General features: G+C 48.1%; 1 protein-coding gene and 1 pseudogene across 1 annotated transcript in view; one reads left to right on the plus strand and one right to left on the minus strand.

The window, feature by feature from the left end:
• Positions 1-19,048, plus strand: part of UMODL1 (uromodulin like 1) — a 75,506-nt gene extending 56,458 nt beyond the window's left edge. The window contains exons 19-23 of the mRNA XM_059889935.1: positions 9,904-10,049; positions 10,531-10,767; positions 11,225-11,384; positions 13,635-13,719; positions 18,822-19,048. Of these exons, the coding sequence (XP_059745918.1) occupies positions 9,904-10,049; positions 10,531-10,767; positions 11,225-11,384; positions 13,635-13,719; positions 18,822-19,003 (810 nt within the window). The 3' untranslated portion in view covers positions 19,004-19,048. The remainder of the gene's footprint in view (positions 1-9,903; positions 10,050-10,530; positions 10,768-11,224; positions 11,385-13,634; positions 13,720-18,821) is intronic.
• On the minus strand, positions 8,284-9,851 carry LOC112447007 (ubiquitin carboxyl-terminal hydrolase 1-like; annotated as a pseudogene).
• Positions 19,049-19,298: the final 250 nt, after the last annotated feature.

Consider the following 19,298-nt stretch of genomic DNA (forward strand, 5'->3'; position numbering starts at 1 on the left):
TTTGAGGGTCTTTCCTCTGCGGTGCAATGTGGGGAGTGGGCTTGTCCTGGCCAGAAGGCATTCACATCTCACGTGCAGAGAGGGGCTCTTGGCCTCCTTTCACCACTGACTGCTGGGGTGACTCTGGGCCAGGTTCCTGGGCCCCACTCCACATCTCTGGTTTGCAGCATCCCCATATGGCAGGCTGACGGCTCCAGGTCCTGAGTCTCTGAAGGCTGTCTCTAGTCCACGGTTAAACCCCTGTTTCCCCCCATCTCCCCTCCCCCTGCTCCCCACATTTGGCCCCTGAGCACGAGGGCTCTGCTTTCAGGGCCACACCAGGCAGTGGCAACACATTCTGTGGGTTCAGCCAGCGCCAGGACTCGGGGAGAAGAAGCAGTCCCAAGCAGGTTGTCCTTGGAGAAATGTTTGGTCCTGGCATGGAGTGGGGGCCATCACCCAGTAAAGCCAGGTGGGGCCAGGCCAGCACTCAGCCCAGCACCCGGCTCGTGCCCTGGGGTGGGGAGAGGCCTCTGCAGCGAGCCTGTGAAAGGAGGCTGAAATGGTCCCAAGGGACATATGGAGGGGACCATGCCTGTGGCCGGGGACAAGTGGTGGTGGCCGATGAGGGAGGCCAGGAGTTTACGTGATAGAGGGTATCTAAGTGGCTCTGGCCAGTGGGACAGGCTGGGCTCTGGGTGGGAGGGCCGTACCAAGGGGAAGGGTCCCCTTTTGGAAGTAGGCTAGGGAGGGTCTCGCAGAGGGTAGGCCATGGCCCTGGCGGCGGGGGGGGGTGGGGGATAGTCCTTATCAGGGAAACTGCTGGGTTAACTGTGCTGCTGGGTGGGGAGGGCCCTGAGGGTCTTTGGCTTCATTTCCTAGAACAGGGGTGGGGAGGGTACTGGGACCTGCTGGCTGGGTATTTAGCTCCCTCATCAGCGCCAGGCTGGGTATTATTAGAAAGAAAGAAAGTGAAGTTGTTCAGTCATGTCCAAATCTTTGTGATCCCATGGACTGTAGCCTACCAGTCTCCTCTGTCCATGTAATTTTCCAGGCAGGAGTACTGGAGTGCATTGCCATTTCCTTCTCCAGGGGATCTTTCTGACCCAGGGATCGAACCCAGGTCTCCTGCATTGCAGGCAGATGCTTTACCCTCTGAGCTACCAGGGAAGCCCCTGGGTATTATTATCCATGTTTAATCAATGGGACCTGGAAGCTTACCAAGGTCTAAGGGGTAGGTCAAGGTCAAGGTTGCCTGGCCTCCGAGAACCCTGTAGCCTCTGTGACTCTGCTGCTCCGAGGGTCTCAGTGGCACAGGGTGGGACCCTCAGTGGCTCTGGCTGGAGCCCTGGGTGAGCTCTCTCGTGGGACAGGGGAGCCTGGGCACAGCTTGCTGATGACCCCAAGTCTAGGGCACAGGGAGGCGGCATCTCAGGCTGAAAGGGTCAGAATCAGTGTTGTGCTAAGCAGGAGGCCCGGACATGACCCAGGGCCTGCATAGGATGGGCTGGGGGAGGGGAGGTTGGAGATGTGGTGCAAACGCAGCTCAGAGTGCCAGCCCACCTCGATGCCAGACCCTGGGCCAAGGGGGGCCAGGCAGCTGGAGGTCAGTAGGGACCGGTGGGCCTGGCTGCCCCTTGGAGGGGTCCTCAGATCCACAGACAGGGCCCCTGGATTGAAGGACCAGTTAGGATGCTTCTGGTGAGCACAGCCTTCTTCAGCCCCTCTCCAACCCTCTAACCAGTACAACCGGAAACAACCAGGGTTATGGTTCTCTTTCTTAAAGATCCCTAAGACTCTCACATGCAGGTGGGTGCACAGAGAGGGGAGGCGAAGCTGCTGCCGTGGTTCTTGGGGCCACTTTGGTGCGGGGCTTGTAGAACCAGGGAAAGATATGAGAAATAAGATGCTCCTGCCTGTGGTGTTCAGGTGGGAGGGGCCCTGGGCTGCCCCGTGGGGGAATCGTCGCCGCCCACAGGACTGGAGGGCAGACAGGGGCCCAGAGACAAGGAGAAGGCTGCATTTGTCAGCTCTCCTGCTTGCTTGTCTTTCTGAGTTGGACAAACACCTGGTTGAGCAATTAAATTCAGTAAGACTCGGAGCCCATTCAGAACAAAAGGAAATTCATGTCTTATGAGTCATATCCAAGCCCTGGAAGCCACAGGAGCTCTTAAGTGTTTTGAAATTTGTCAAAAACTAAGATTCTCCCCAAGGCTTCCTTATACAAATACAGCAGAGTATATGCTGTTAGTGGGTTCTGCCTCCTTTTCTTTTTGGTTAAATTTTATTGACTTCCTAGTTTTTAATAAAAGTGAAATTTAGGGTCTCACTTCTGAGTTTGATTCACTCTACACAGATGATTTAGATCTGGCTAGGAGAAGGCACTGGCGACCCACTCCAGTACTCTTGCCTGGAAAATCCCATGGACGGAGGAGCCTGGTAGGCTGCAGTCCATGGGGTCGCTAAGAGTCAGACACGACTGAGCGACTTCACTTTTACTTTTCACTTTCATGCATTGGGGAAGGAAATGGCAACCCACTCCAGTGTTCTTGCCTGGAGAATCCCAGGGACCGGGGAGCCTGGCAGGCTGCCGTCTATGGGGTCGCACAGAGTCGGACACGACTGACGCGACTTAGCAGCAGCAGCAGCAGCAGCAGCAGGAAGAGATGGGGCTTCCCCAGTGTCTCAGTGTAAAGAACCTGCTTGCCAGTGCAGGAGACGGAACATGTGGATTTGATCCCTGGGTTGGGTAAATCCTCTGGAGGAGGAAATGGCAATCCACTCCAGTGTTCTTGCCTGGAAAATCCCCTGGACAGAGGAGACTGGCAGGCTACAGTCCACAGCGTCTCAAAGAGTCGGACACGACTGAGTGACTGAGCACAGCGAAGCACTGGAAGAGATAGAAATGAGCCCATGCCCCAAAGATTTCCTGGAGTACAGAATCATCTTCATAATTTGTGTAAAATTCGTACGACGATGGAAGGAGACTGCCCAGGTTTTCCGAGGCAGTTTTTAAAGTGAGTTAAGGCACATGACTTCCACCGCTGTGAGGGAACGTGTTCTAGATTCGTTGTCTTTAATAAAGCTCATCCAAGATGTGACTTCATGGCTTTGTAAAACCAGATGTGCTCAATGAGATTCTGTTAATGAACTCAAAAAGCACGCAACTTATAAACATCATGCAGATCATTCAAAAACGCAGAAAGATGAACGTGCGTGCATGCTTCATAGATCAGTCGTGTCTGACTCTTTGTGACCCAATGGGCTGTAGCCCACCAGTCTCCTCTGTCCACGGAACTGGCCAGGCTAGAATACTGGAGTGGGTTGCCATTTCCTTTTCCAGGGGATCTTCCTGACCCAGGGATTGAACCCACATCTACTGTGTCTCCTGCTTTGGCAGGAGGATTCTTTACCACAGCTCCGCTTGGGAAGCCTGGAGATATGAACACAAACACTTTATTTTAAAAAGCAATCATAGGAGATAGGTGTAAATTCAAAGATGTTTAAATGTTTTCATTTTGAATCGTTCACTTAAGAACCCGTGTGACTTTCTTCCTAGACGCTAATGCATCTGGAGTCTCTACCAAGGAAAATGAACTCTAAAAATTATGATGACTTTCACTCTAATTTCAGTGTTTGTATAATAACCTAGAGAGACCAATACTATCCAAGAGCTAAAGATTCTTTAAAAAATGTTTTCTTCCAATTTTATTGAGAGATAACTGACATATAGCACTGTAGAAGTTTAAGGTATATACCAAAACAACTAGGGACTACCCTGGTGGCTTAGAAGGTAAGGAATCCACTTTCAATACGGGAGACCCAGGTTTAATCCCTGGGTCAGGAAGATCCCCATGGAGGAGGAAATGGCAACCCACTCCAGTATTCTTGCCTGGGAAATCCCATGGACAGAGAAGCCAGATGGGCTACAGGCCACGGGGTCTCAAAGAGTCAGATAGGACTGAGCACACACACACACACACATACACAGGCCTACATTCATCATGAAATACTTATCCAATAAGTGTAGTAAACATCCATCATCTCATATAGATACAAAACTTAAAAAATATAAAAAGTTATTTTTCCTTGGGATAAGAGCTCTGAGGATTTACTCTCTAACAACTTCCATGTATAAAGTGCAGCAGGGCTAATTATACGTATTATGTTGTGATACATATGAGGTATGATACATCTTACCTCTCTAGTACTTATTCATCTTATAACTGCAAGTGTGTGCCTTTCGATCACCCTCATCCAATTCCCCCCGCTCTCACTCCTGCCTCTGGTAACCACACATCTAATCTCTTTTTCTATGTTTGTTTCTTTTTGAAGTATAATTGATCTATATCACTGTTAGTATCTGTTGCAACATAGTAATTCAATATTTCTATGCATTTCAAAATGACCACCATGTAAGTCTAGTTCTGCTGTGTCACCATACCAAGATATTAACTAGCTATTGACTGTATTCCCCACACTGTACATTTCATACCATGGCCCATTCATTTTGTAGCTGGAAGTTTGAATCTCTTACTCTCCTTCACCTATTTCTCCTCCCTTCCTCCTGGCAACCACTCTTTGTTCTCTGTATCTATAACTATTTCTATTTTGTTATGTTTGTTCATTTGTTTTGTATTTTAGATTCCACACACATGGGATAACATACAGTATCTGCCTTTTTCTGACTCATTTCCTTTAGCATGACACCCTCTAGGGCCATCCATGTTGTTGCAAATGGCGAAATTCCATTCTGTTTTTATGGCTCAGTAGTATTCCATTATGTATATTGTTGTTCAGTTGTCCTGTCATGACCGACTCTTTGCGATCCCCGTCCCTCTGCCTCCCTGTCCCTCACCATCTCCCAGAGTTTGCCCAAGTTCATGTCCATTGCATCAGAGATGCCATCCAGCCATCTCATCCTCTGATGCCCTCTTCTCCTCCTGCCCTCAATCTTTCCCAGCATCAGGGACTTTTCCAACTAGTTGGCTGTTCGAATCAGGTGATCAAAATACTTGAGCTTCAGCTTCAGCATCAGTCTTTCTAATGAGTATGCAGGACTGATTTCCTTTAAGGTTGACTGGTTGGATCTCCTTGCCGTCCAAGGGACTCATAGGAGTATTTTCCAGCCCCACAGTTTGAAGGCATCAATTTATTGGCACTCTGCCTTCTTTACAGTCTAGCTCTTACAACTATACATGACCACTGGGGAGACCATAGCCTTGACCATATGGACTTTGTTGGCAGAGTAATGTCTCTGCTTTTCAACACACTATCTAGGTTTGTCATAGCTTTCCTGCTAGGAAGCAATCATCTTCTGATTTCATGGCTGCAATCACTCCTCTGCAGTGATTTTAGAGCCCAAGAAGAGGAAATCTGTCACGGCTTCCACCCTTTCCCCTTCTATTTGCCATGAAGTGATGGGATGGGGCTGGATGCCATGATCTTAGTTTTTTTTTTTTAATATTTAATTTTAGGCCAGCTTTTTCACTCTCCTCCTTTACCTTCATCAAGAGGTTCTTTAGTTCCTCTTTGCTTTCTGCCGTTGAAGTGGTATCATCTGCATGAGGTTGTTGATGTTTCTCCCACCTATCTTGATTCCAGCTTATAACTCATCCAGCCCAGCATTTCTCATAATGTGCTCAGCATATAGATTAAATAAACAGGGCGACAACAGACAGCCCTGTGGTACTCCTTTCTCAATCCTGAACCAGTCAGTTGTTTCATACAGGGTTCTAACTGTTGCTTTTTGACCCATATACAGGTTCCTCAGGAGACAGCTAAGATGGTATGGTATTTCCATCTCTTTAAGAGCTTCCCACAGTTTGTTATGATCCACAAAGTCAAAGGCTTTAGTGTAGTTGATGAAACAGAGGTAGATGTTTTTCTGGGATTCCCTTGCTTTCTCTATGATCCAGCAAAAGTTGGCTATTCAATCTCTTGTTCCTCTGCCTTTTAAAAAACTCATTTTGTACGTCTTAAAGTACTTCCCTGGTAGCTCAGATGGTAAAGTGTCTGCCTACAATGCAGGAGACCTGGGTTCGATCCCTGAGTTGGGAAGATCCCCTGGAGAAGGAAATGGCAACCCTCTTGCCTGGAGAATTCCATGGACTGAGGAGCCTGGTAGGCTACAGTCCATGGGGTTGCAAAGAGTTGGACACGACTGAGCGACTTCATTCACTCACTCAAAGTACTTGATTCGCATAATGCTAAAGACTAGCATGCAAGTTCTTAGGCACGACCTTACTAGGATGGGAGATGAATGCAATTGTCTAATGCTCAGCGCATTCTTTAGTACTACCCTTCTTGGGAATTGGGATGAGGACTGACATTTTCCAGTCCTCTGGCCACTACTGGGTCTTCCAGATTTGCTGACATATTGAGTGTAACATTTTGATAGCATCATCTTTTAGGGTTATTCAGATCCTGTGTCCATTTTTAAATTGGGTTTGTTTTTTTTGATGTTGAGTTGTATGAGTTCTTTGTATGTCTTAGATATTAACCCCATCAGATATGTGGTGGGTTAGTTGCTAAGTTGTGTCTGATTCTTGCAATCCCATGGACTGCAGGCCACCAGATTCCTCTGTCCATGGGATTTTCCAGGGAAGAATACTGGAATGGGTTGCCATTTCCTTCTCCAGGGGATCTTCCTGACCCAGGAATTGAACCTGAGTCTCTTGCATTGCGGGTGGATTCTTTGCCAACTGAGCCACCATATATCGTTTGCAAATATCTTTTCCCATTCAGTAGGTTGCCTTGTTTTGTTGATAATGTGTTTCATTATGTAAGTTTTTAGTTTATGTAGTCCCATTTGTTTACTGCTGCTTTTGTTTCCGTTTCCTGAGAAGACATATCAAAAAATACTAATAGGACCGATTTCACAGAGCATACTGCCTATGTTTTCTTCCACAAGTTTTATGGTTTCAGGTTTAACACTTAAGTCTGTATCCATTTTGAACTTTTTTTTTTTTTGCATGGCATGAGAGTAAACCAGTTTGATTCTTTGGCATGTCTAGTTTTCCCAAAACCATTTTTTGGATAAGTTGACTTATCCTCATTGTGTATTCTCATAGATTAATTTCCCAAGTAAGTGTGGGTTAACTCCTGGGCTCTCCACTCTGTTCCGTAGATCTATGTGTCGGTTTAGGTGCCACTACCATGCTGTTTTAATTACTGTAGCTTTGTAGTATAGTCTAAAGTCAGGAAGTATGATACTTCCAGTTTTGTTCTTCTCTCTAAAGATTGTTTTGGTTGCTTGGGGTCTTTATGTTTCCATACAAATTTTAGAATTTTTAGTTCTAGTTCTGTGAAAAAGGCCCTTGGTTATTTGGATAAGGATTGCCTTGAATCTGTAGATTGCCCTGGTAGAATGGTCATTTTAACAATATTAATTCTTCCGGTCCATGCACACAGTATATCTGTCCATCTGTTTGTGTTGGCTCCAGTTGCTTTTATCAGTGTCTTACAGTTTTCTGAGTACAAGTATTTTACCTCCCTATTTAAATTTATTCCTAGGTTTTTAATTTTATTTTTTGATGTAATTGTAAATGAGATTGTTTTCTCTTTCTGGTAGCTTATTAGTTAGTTTGATAGCTCCTGTTAGTGTACAGAAATGCAGCAGATTTCTATATATTAATTATGTTTCTGCAACTTTACTGATTTCATTGATGAGGGTTTTTTTTTTTTTTTTTTGGTGATGTCTTTAGGATTTGGGGGCTTCCCTGATAGCTCAGTTGGTAAAGAATTCGCCTGCAATGCAGGCAACCCTGGTTCAATTCCTGGGTTGGGAAGATCTTCTGGAGAAGTGCTATTCTACCCACTCCAGTATTCTTGAACTTCCTTTGTGGCTCAGCTGGTAAAGAATCTGCCTGCAATGTGGGAGACCTAGGTTTGATCCCTGGGTTGGGAAGATCCCCTTGAGAAGGGAAAGTCTACCCACTCCAGTATTCTGGCCTGGAGAATTCCATGGACTGCATAGTCCATGGGGTCACAAAGAGTCAGGCATGAGTGACTTTCACTTTAGGATTTTCTATGTATAGCATCATGTCATCTGCAAAGAGTGACAGTTTTACTTCTTTCTTTCTAATTTGGATTCCTTCTATTTTTTCCTTGTCTAATTGCTGTGACTAGGACTTTAATAGTATGTTGAATAAAAGTGGTGAGCATTCTTGTTTTGCTCCTGATCTTAGAGGAAATGCTTTCAGCTTTGAGTGTGATGTTAAAGAGCTGAAGATTCTTTGATGTAAACAACTTTACCAGATTGTCCGGTCTGTTTATTATGCACACAAGTAAAACATACTCATTCTATGATTTATTATAATACAGCAAATAAGGAGTAGATGCAGTAGCTGTAGAAGGAAAGATAATTCAAAATGTCCTTCTGTTCAGGAACTTTCTGATCATCAGAGAGCAGACAATTCCCTTCCTACTCCTCTAAGCTTTGTCCTGCAGATGAAGTTTTGTTTTCAGACCCACTCAAGTCAAGGCTTAATTGTCCATTGGGTTTCTTGTCAGGTAGAGGCACAGGTCACATTAGTATCGGTAATCTCAGAATCTCTATTTTCAGCAAATGCTCTACTGGCAACCTTATCAGGATTAGGCCATTTGTCATATGGCTCATACTCTGCTTTGCTCTGTCGTCCTTCAAGCAGTCCAATAACATTTACTTTACTTGGCTGTGTATTTCCACCAACTCTAATTCCAGCTTCTTCATTGGCATAATTTTCAGCCACGCCTCTTGTTTCCTCTTCACACAAAATTTCCCTTGTCTAGTTCTAAACTGTTAAGGTTGGTGACTTTAACAGAAGCAGAACAAGGCCCACTGCTGGCCATGGTGCACAATAAGCCTTACAACCACAGGTCACCCAGGCTGTTCTCGGTTGGTACTGAGCTCTGTCCTTCTAGTGATACTTGTGAAGGTGTCAATAAGGGGTATTCATCTTGGGGAGGCTACTACCATGACAGTCAACCTCCAAGCCACTGGCAAGTAAAGCAACTCAAACAGATAATTACAACTTCAGGCATTTTGTCAAACAAAAGACTTTGGCTTTCACAGAAATTCTTCAGGCATTTTGTCAAACAAAAGACTTTGGAATTTCACAGAAATTCTTATCTCCTCCAACAGTGCTCTCCACTGAATCAAATGATGAAACTGCCCATCTCAGGGTTTTCATCTCTGCTTTTGACTCTGGAAAAATTTCAGAACTCTCTTTGATATTGGCAAGCCCATCTCCTTGTACTGGTTGGTACACAACTGCCTGAAAATCTCTTTTTTTTTTTCTGCTAAACATTCACATTCTGAGCAGCCAGTCCTTAATACCAGGTGACCTTGGGGTCATTTCTCTAGCATGAAACCTATTTGCTCTGCACTTCTGTTTATGGGCTTAACCTCGTTAATACTAATGGGCATCACAATGTTCCCTGGGGACTCGTGTCCTCAGGCGTGAACTGCATTATCACCTCACATCCCCCAGTCCTCTTCCAGATCACATTCATTTTCTTTAGGTTGCCCTCTGGATCTTTGGTTCTGTGTTATTCTCTGCAAAATTACAATGCAGTTTTCTGAGTCACGGACTTTAACCGATTTATTTTAACTCTATTTCTTCAGTAAGGGCTCTGTACTCTCATTTTCAGAAATGCCCTTGAGGATTATTTGGGCAGCAGCCTGATCTGTTGTTTGGGGTATCTGATCTAGTTTGTCTCTGGCTCTCTTTTAATGCAGAAAAGGAGCACAGGAAATAGGCTAAATCAGGTGTCCCAATGTTAAGTTCTCTTTTGCAGTTTATACTGGGGGAAAAGTTGTCAGCGTTTTCACACTTGGAGGGGATAAACTTTAAACAGCCCCTGCACCCAGAGCCGTGATCGGCAGCCATGTTGGTGGCTGACTGGGGCCCGGGAACTCACACACTTCCTGTTCGTTCTCAGAACATGACCACTACGGTGGTGAGGACCACACTGAGGAACGACGTGTCCCCAGAGGGCATCATCCACCACATGAAGATTGAGAGCCCCATCCACTGCGCCTTCCAGAATGACCTCTTGACCTCATCCGGCTACACGCCCGAGTGGGGGTGAGTGCAGAGGTCTCTCCCCTACTCAAAGGGGCTCATACTGTTCCCAGCGCCTTCATCTGAGGGTTTCTTTAGGGTTTCAGTCACTTGAAGACCCTTCTGAGAGACTGAACGTACACACGGATACTGGCCAGGACTTGACTGCCAGTTTCCCTAGATTTGTCCCCTTTTCCAGTTTGAACCAACCAGAGATAGTCAGGTCTGCTCCCCCAGCCCATCACATAGGATGCCATCCGGCACACCTGAGCTCCCCTTTCCCCTGTGAAACTCATCCCTCCTCTGCCTGCCTTCAGGTCTCCACCAAGCTCTAGTCACCGGGGCTGGCCCCAGCTCCAGCCAGCTTGGGGGAAAAAATAGCCTTCCTCTGCTTGTTCTCACTGGATGGTCTTTTATTTCCGCCCTTCTTTGGAGTTGCATTCTGGGGAGGAATGGGAACAAGTGGGTCAAAGAAGCAGACCCCTGCAAACACTCTGTCTTGCAGGGTTTACACTATCATCGAGGACCTCCACGGCGCTGGAAGTTTCATCACTGAAATGCAGTTATTTATTGGAGACTCTCCGATTCCTCAGAATTACAGCGTGTCTGCCAGCGATGACGTCAAGATCGAAGTAGGGCTCTATAAGCAGAAAAGCAACCTGAAGGTGGTCCTGACCGAGTGCTGGGCCACGCCGTCCAGCGACGCCAGGGACCCGGTCATGTTTGGTTTCATTAACAACAGGTGAGGGCTCAGGGGCCACTGGGCACCTGCCCCCTGCTGTGCAGTCTGATTTTGCTGTTGTTGCTCAGCCATGTCTGACTCTCTGCAACCCCATGAACTGCAGCACACCAGGCTCCTCTGCCCTTCACTGTCTTCTGGAATATTGCAACTTCAGCTTCAGCATCAGTCCTTTCAATGAATATTCAGGGTTGATTTCCTTTAGGGTTGACTGGTTTGATCTCCTTGCAGTCAAAAGGACTCCCAAGAGAATTCCCAGATACACGTGGATGCAGACATGGGTTTAGGCAGTGCCCTCAGGATACCGTCCTGTTGGGAACTGGAGACCTAGCCATCCTTGCCTACTTGGAGACTTGTGGGCATGCTCCAGCTGCACTCAGGTGCCGTGTAAGGAAATTCATCTGGCAACAAGGACAGGAGGGCCAGTTTAGAACTAATGAGTCACCTTCTCTCTTCCCAGCTGCCCCATCCCGAATACACACACGAACGTGATCGAGAACGGCAATTCCAACAAGGCCCGGTTTAAGCTGAAAATCTTTTCCTTCATCAACAACTCCATAGTCTATTTGCACTGCAAACTCCGCATCTGCATGGAATCCCCTGGAGCCACATGCAAAATAGTAAGTGTAACGCTATTCTAAACCTCTGGACTCACGCTCTATGCTATGAGGAGGGAGGCTCCAGGATCAGAAGCCTGGGGTTTGGGCAGCTCTGGGACCCGACTTCATGGAGGAGGTTCTGGGCCCCACAGAATTGGCTTTTAAAAGGCATGCAATGAGGTCTTGATGGTGGACAGCCTTGGGTGGAAGACCCATGTTGCTGGGTGATTCACTGGAGCCCTTCCTGGGGCCATACCCTTCCACTGGCCGTCACATCAGACCTTCCTTCTCATAGTGCTGTAGTGCCTCTCTTCAAGGTGATCGAACATCCTTCTCATAGTGCTGTAGTGCCTCTCTTCAAGGTGATCGAACAACATATTTAGGTGTAAAAATGTTTTAATTTGGAATTCTTTTTAGCAAGTTGACGGAACGCTACTGAATCCTAGCCATTACGCTGTTTAATCTTTTTTATTCTTTCCCGTTCAGCATTTATGCTGGGATTATGAATAACTTTACATTCTCATTTCCTCAGACCTTTGAAACTGAGATGTGCTTTGCATTCCTGGGTTGGAGAATTATTCTTTGTCTACAGACAAGTAGGTACAGTGACTGTCACGTGTCGCCTGTGGCAGAGGATGGCACGGAGAGCTCTGCTGGTCTTTGGGTCAGCCACTGCCTGTTTCTCTTTCCTTTGGGGGAAACACTTTTTCCTGTGCTCCTCACTGAAGTTGGGTGGTTTTCCAGGGTGATCAGCGGCAGGGCATCGTCTGAATGCATAGGAGAAGCCCAGCGACTCTTGGTTTTGTTGTTACTTTTTCTCAAACAGAAGATCTTCTGGAACAGGAGGAAGGGAGCACGGACTCCCAGTGCTTGCCTGTGGAGGGACCCTGACCTGCATCGGCCTCTTAGAAGCACTAAGGGTGTTTTATTATTTATTTATTTGGCCGTGCTGGGTCTTAGTTATGGCACACGGGATCTTTAGCTGTGGCGTGTGAACTCTTAGTTGGGGCATGTGGGGTCTAGTTTCCTGAGCAGGGATCAAACCCCGGCACCCTGCACTGGGAGCATGGAATGGTCTTAGTCACCGGACCACCAGGGAGGTTCCAGCACCAAGGACGTTAATGGCCATGACAGCCTCGGTAAGGAGCTGCCAGTTCTCAAATTCTCTCTAATATGGGCTGCACATACTTCTTTCCAACTTCCTTTGGGATAGGTGTTGTATTGTCTTCCCAGGGCTGCTGTAGCAAAGTGTGTGCGTGCATGCGTGCGTGCGAAGTTGCTTCAGTTGTGTCCAACTCTTTGTGACTCTATGGACTCTAGCCCGCTAGGCTCCTCTGTCCATGGGATTTCCCAGGCAAGAATACTGGAGTGGGTTGCCATACCCTCCTCCAGGGGATCCTCCCAATCCAGGGATCGAATCCCCATCTTTTGCGTCTGTTGCATTGGCAGGAGGGTTCTTTACCATTAACACCACCTGGGAAGCCCTGCTGTAACAAAGTAACACAGGCTTAAATAGCAGAAATCTCTCCTCGCACAGCTCTGGAAGCTGGAAGTCCAAGATGGAAGTGTCGGCTAGGTTATTCCTCCTGGGGCTGTGGGGAGAATCTGTTGAGGTCCGGCTCTCTGCCTGGTCAGTGCCACCTTCTCCCTATGTCTTCACACATCTTCCCTCTGTGCACGCCTGTGTCTGTGTGCAAATGCCCCTGTTTACAAGGACACAATCACACTGGGTTAGGGTCCACCCTAACGGCCTCATCTTACCTGGATCCTCTGCAAAGACTTTAATTCCACCTAGGGTCACATCCACTGGTACTGGGGTTAGGACTGTAACATCTTTGGGGGCGGGGCACAGTGCACTCGGTCACAGGTATATAGCAAGTAGATTCTATGTCACTGAAACTTTTTGTAAGGCAAAGGCATTAAAAGGAGCAAGTGTCTGCAGCAGGCTGTGAAGAACACAAAGGTGACTCTGAGATGAAGCCAGAGCTAGTAACTGGAGACAGCTCAGGAGGCTACATCTCACTTCCTCAGACCCGCCTGCTGCCTGGTACTCCCCTCATCTAGCTGGGCATCCAGCCTGGTACAGTCCTTTGGTCCAGGTGATCTGGGCTCCCCAACATCCTTCCCCACTGATTGAACACATCCCTTGTGACTTGATGTTTCTAGCAGGAAAGAGCGTGTGCAAATCAGTGTACCATCCCTGAGAGTGGGTACCTTTCTCATAACCATTTTTCAACTAATGTGAACACTTTTTTCCTATGAAAACAACAGAACTGTGATGACTTTCGGTCACTGAGAAGCAGCGAGCCATCCGTGATGCACCAGATGTCCTGGGGACCCCTGATTCGGTCTGAAGGTGAGCAGGTGACTCGGGTTAGACAACTAAACCTGGGCATTGATTCAGAAACTGCTAGCTGTCCCCAAATATCTGTTCTTCCCTCCTTCAATGGTAATAGAACCCTCAGTTTTTAGGGGACAGGTGGCTGCCAGGAAAAACTTTAGTTCCCAGCCAACTTCACAGCACGAGTGGCTGCATGAGTGAACTCTGGTTAATAAGATGCAAAGTGAAGTGAAGTGAAGTGAGTCAGTCGTGTCCGACTCTTTGCGATCCCATGGACTGTAGCCTACCAGTCTCCTCTGTCCATGGAATTCTCCAGGCAAGAATACTGGAGTGGGTTACCATTTTCTTCTCCAGGGGATCTTCCCGACCCAGGGATTGAACCCAGGTCTCCTGCATTGCAGGCAGATGCTTTACCATCTGAGCTACCAGGGAAGCCCCAATAAGATGCAAACGGGAGTGTCAAACGCCCTCCTTATAAACACATGTCACGCACCCCGCTGCCTGACACGCAGGGGAGGTGGCTGCAGCCAGCTACCACCTGGGGCCATGAGGACCATCCGGACAGGAGCTGGAAGGAACTGGTGCCCCAGGACACCCTGGAGCCAAGCTGCGGGGCCAGGCTTGAGCTCTGACCTCCCATTTTTATGCCAGAAAGAAAGAAACTGCCGTTTTCTTTGTACTGCTATTTTGGGGTTTTCTCTTTCTGGCAGCTAAACCTAATCCTAGTTGATTTTCCCTTTTTATTCTGTTTCTTCCTAATCCGGACGGCCTTCTTTGTCTCTCTATTTTCTTGTTCAAGAACCTCTGGGTTCTGGAGGCAGGGTGTAAACCAGGACAGGAGTCCTGACCAGAGCTTGGGAAGGAAGGCTTTCAGCCAATGATATTCAGCTGCTGGTTCTCATCCAGAACATTTCAGAAATTTAAAAGATCACAGGTCCCCAGCCAGGCCCAGGCCTGTCCACTCAGGGTCTCCCAAGCTGGACTCCAGGCCCTGGCGTTCGCACTGGTCCTTGGGCAACCACTGGCCCGGGTCCTGGGACAGAGCTTTTCCTGGCCTCTTCATTGTCTTAAATTGCCGAGAGCTGGTTGATCTGGGGCTCTAATATGAAAGAGAACATATATGTGAATTACATTCACTAAGAATCATAAACTGAGTGGTTAAAATAACAGAAAATACTCTTGAAATCTGGAGATCACATAATGGGTGGGGCTGGCTCCTTCCAAAGTCTCCGAGGGCCTCCGTTCCAGGCCTGGCTCCCAGCCTCTGCCGGTCCTACTGGGTGACCTGGCTGTGGCCGCCTCCCTCCAGCCTCTGCCTCCGTCATCTCATGGCTTCTCTTGAGCACCTCTGTCTTCTTATGGGGACACTGGTCATTGAATTAGGGGCCTCTCCCACTTCAGTATAACTTCTTAACTAATGACATCCCCAAGGACCATATTTCTGAATAAGGTCGCATTCTGAGGCACTGGAGGTTCAGACCCAACACATATTTTTTGGAGGATTGTGCTTCAACATGTAACACTGTTTGCTGGCCTTTTAAAGGAAGAATCCACCCAGGCAATCCCTGAATCTGTGCTGCCAACAGATCATCTATCAGCATCATACTTTTTTTGCACTTAATTTTTGGAAATCATCCATGGCCATTTACTTTTCCAGAGAACATAATTTCTCAGACACTACAGTTTTGTGTGTGTGTGTGTGTGTGTGTGTGTGTGTAAGAAGTTGAGAAAGTTTGAGGTTAATGTCCTATAGGCTTCTGAAATGAACCAGTGGGAAGGGTCTGGAACAATTGTGGAGGAGGCTCAGAAGTGAGAAGCCTGGGGGTCCCCAGATGGTTGCTGAGTTCAGCCTCTGGAAAGCCTGGGTTCTAGGTTCCCAGCTCCTGGGTTTTTGCACACCTCCATCACTATCCCTCACTGAGATGTGTCCCCGTCACAGGGGCAGTGACAGTCTTTGCAGAAGGAGTGATCATGTACGTCACACCATGATGTCGCCACTGCCCTGTGCGTGGGTGCTTACGCTTCTGGGGGAGGACCCATGTCTTTTAAGTGTCTCATCCATCAGGGCTGACATGTGGATGTCATGTTTAAGGAGACATTCCCACTGATGGTGCAGGTCACGTTGCAACACAGGCTTGCTCTCTATTTGTAAGCATCTCTCCTGAAACAGTAACCATTCCTGGACCCTGATAACCAGTGGATAGTACTGGCCTGTGGACTCCATTCAGAGCAGCTCTGAGTCAGTAGTTGGTTAAGACCACTTGACTATAGGGAACAGAAACCCAGCTGGAGAGGCAGCAACCAAACAGGTTCCCTTGTCTCTGGAGCTGGCAGTCTGGGGCTGCGGCTAGACTCCACAGGGCCAACCATGTAGGGCCTCTTCTGCTTTTCTCCTGCAGCATCCTCAAGGGAGACAGTCCCCCCCTTATGGTCACAAGCTGGCCCCTGACATGAGATACAGAAGGAGGGTGGAATCTCCATGGTACCATCCACTGGAGGCTGGATTTAAGGGCCAGCTGTGAATGAGTTGTTAGGAAGCTGGTGACCCAGAGTCTTGGGGCCTCAGGTTCCTTAGAAGGTTGCAGGTGCTCCAGCAATCATTCCCAGTATCCTCATCCCAGTGTGGCCCTCCCTTTGGAGGACGGGGTTGCCTGGTTTCCAGCTGACCCATCATGCAGGCTGTCTGAAGAGAGCCTCTTCTAAGCCATCGTTGACCACTTTGTTGCACATGCCTGAGCTGTGACTGGGGGCCCAGGGCAGCAGGCACTTCAGGCCACAGCCCCAGAAACGGGAAACGGGGTCTCAAGTGTCCCTTTTTGCCCAGGAAGGCTTTCATACCCAGACCTTTCTGGTAAGCTCCTGTGGTAAGACTGAGATAAAATTTACCTAATATAAAGTTAACTTTAAAAATAAACTATTGGGTAGAATTTAGCACGCTCACAGTGTGGTACGACCATTACCTTTCTCTAGCTCCAAAACATATGCATCCCCCAAAGCAGTTGCAAGCCCACAGAGAGTGAACCCCAGCCCCACTCCCACTCCTGAAACCATGAGGTCGCTTTCTGACTCGTTTCCCTAAAAACAGGATCACAAGACTACTTGTGGTCCTCGGCAATCGTGCCTGTCACTCAGCGCAGTGGGTGTTTTCAAGGCTCATCTGTGTCCCACGTAACGTGTGGCAGAACCTCCTCCCTTTTATGGCTGAATGCCATTCCTCTGGGTGATGGATCACGTTTGTTCATTCAGCCTTTGATGGATTCGGGTCTGTTTCCCCTTTCTGCTGCTGTGAACCTGCATATATGAGTATTTATTTGCATCCCTGTTTTCAGCAGTTTTGGGTCCAGACTCCCATGCGCTTTCTTGCCCCTGAGTCTGGGAAAGGCCGGCTCCCCGGTGCTTTGTTGCATGTGGGTACAGGCAACGAGTCCACTGAGCTCTCGGCCCCCGCTGCACTGCCTGTGGCTCCCACGTGGCCTCCTCTTCTTGGCCAGTGACCATCCAGAGGATGAGCAGGAGGAGCTGTCCCCTCTGCTGTGCTCTCCTGGGCTTGAGGCACCTGCTCTGGCACCTCTGGGAGCCTGCGGGTTCACAGGCACACTGAGCAGCTGCCATGGGAGAGCCTGCTCCATCATGGGCTCCAACCTGAATCCTCCATCTAGGGGCGGTGCTGGGGCTCAGCCGGGACCCGGCCCCGCTGCTGTGGGTGGACCTCCCACCCGCACCGTCTCACCCCTGTAGGTGTTACCCAGTCCAAGCTTACTCGGTTCGCTGCATGATAGGCCAATACATCTGAGAGACAAAGGGTTAAGATAAGCGACTTTATTCAGGCAGCCCACTGACCAAGAAGATGGCAGGCTTGTGCCTCAAAATAACCATCTTGTCAGGGGTCTGGGTGCCAGGTTCCTTTACAGAGTCAGAGAGAAAGAAGCAAGGAGGAACTAAAGTCAAAAGGCAGAACAGAGAGGGAGGGGCAGTGGGGAAGTAAAGCAAAAGGGTCTGCAGTCTTGCAGAACATCTCCACGGGAGTGGCCAGCCTTTGGAAGGGGTGTGCTAATCACTTCTGTTCAAAGGTGGGTCAGTTCAGTTGCTCAGTCATGCCCTACTCTTTGTTACCCCATGGACTGCAGCATGCCAGGCTTCCCTGTCCATTACCAACTCCTGGAGCTTGCTCAAACTCATGTCCATAGAGTCAGTGATGCATTCTAACCATTTCATCCTCTGTCATCCCCTTCTCCTTCTGCCTTCAATCTTTCCCAGCATCAGGGTCTTTTCCAATGGGTCAGTTCTTCAGATCAGGTGGCTAAAGCACTGGAGCTTCAGTTTCAACATCAGTCCTTCCAATGAATATTCGGGTCGATTTCCTTTAGGATTGACTGGTTTGATCTCCTTGCAGTCCAAGGGACTCTCAAGAGTCTTCTCCAACACCACAGTTGAAAAGCATCAATTCTTCGGCACTCAAGTTTCTTTATAGTCCAACTCTCACATCCATACATGACTACCAGAAAAACCATAGCCTTGACTAGACAGACCTTTGTGGGCAAAGCAACGCCTCTGCTTTTTAATATGCTGTCTAGGTTTGTCATAGCTTTTCTTCCAAGAAGCAAGTGTCTTTTAATTGCATGGCTGCAGTCACCAACTCCTGTGACTTTGGAGCCCCCCCGCCAAAATAAAGTCTCTCACTGTTTCCATTGATTCCCCATCTATTTGCTATGACGTGATGGGACCAGATGCCATGATCTTCATTTTGTGAATGTTGAGTTTTAAGCCAGCTTTTTCACTCCCCTCTTTCACTTTTATCAAGAGGCTCTTTGTTCTTTTTCACTTTCTGCCATAAGGGTGGTGTCATCTGCATATCTGAGGTTATTGATATTTCTCCTGGCAATCTTGACTCCATCTTGTGCTTCATCCAGCCTGGCATTTCGCATGATGTACTCTGCATGTGGGTAGGGTCCGATTATCTGTAAGCTGAGCAAAGGCACTCTCAGACATGCAGAGGGACAGAGTCCTCTGAGGCTGACCATTGTGTATGATTGTAATAATAGTCAAAAGCAATGAAAAGCAAGTTAAAGAAACAGTTCCAACATGGAGTCAGAACTGGCTTCTTCTGTGCAACACAGGGTCACCTCTGGCGGCAGGGCTGGGCCTGGGAGCCGGCTACCTGGTCCTCATCGTGGGGACCGCCTGCGCCTTGGTGGCCGGGGCCACTGCCCTCCTTGTCCGGCACTACCAGAGAATGATTGGAAAATACGACTTCAAAGTCCGGACCGACAACTTCAGCTACCAGGTGTTCCACGAGTAAGGAGCCCGGCTGCCCCACAGGTGGGTGCCAAGCGAGACCTTCTGACGTGCGAGTCCCGCCTTCACCACTGATGGCGACCACACAGCGTATCCAGGGGTTTTGGCTGCGGGTAGATTTGTGGGTATTATTGTCTCATACCTGCAACACTGTGTGATTTTTAATAAGAAATATATATTTGGTCTTTATCCACTGTTCCTGGTACATGTGTGTGTGCTCAGTCGTTGTCATGTCTGACTCTTTTGTGACCCCATGGACTGTAGCCCCCCAGGGTCCTCGGTCCATGGGATTCTCCAGG

Source organism: Bos taurus, chromosome 1, assembly GCF_002263795.3.
Source record: "Bos taurus isolate L1 Dominette 01449 registration number 42190680 breed Hereford chromosome 1, ARS-UCD2.0, whole genome shotgun sequence".
NCBI classification, from domain to species: Eukaryota; Metazoa; Chordata; class Mammalia; order Artiodactyla; family Bovidae; genus Bos; species Bos taurus.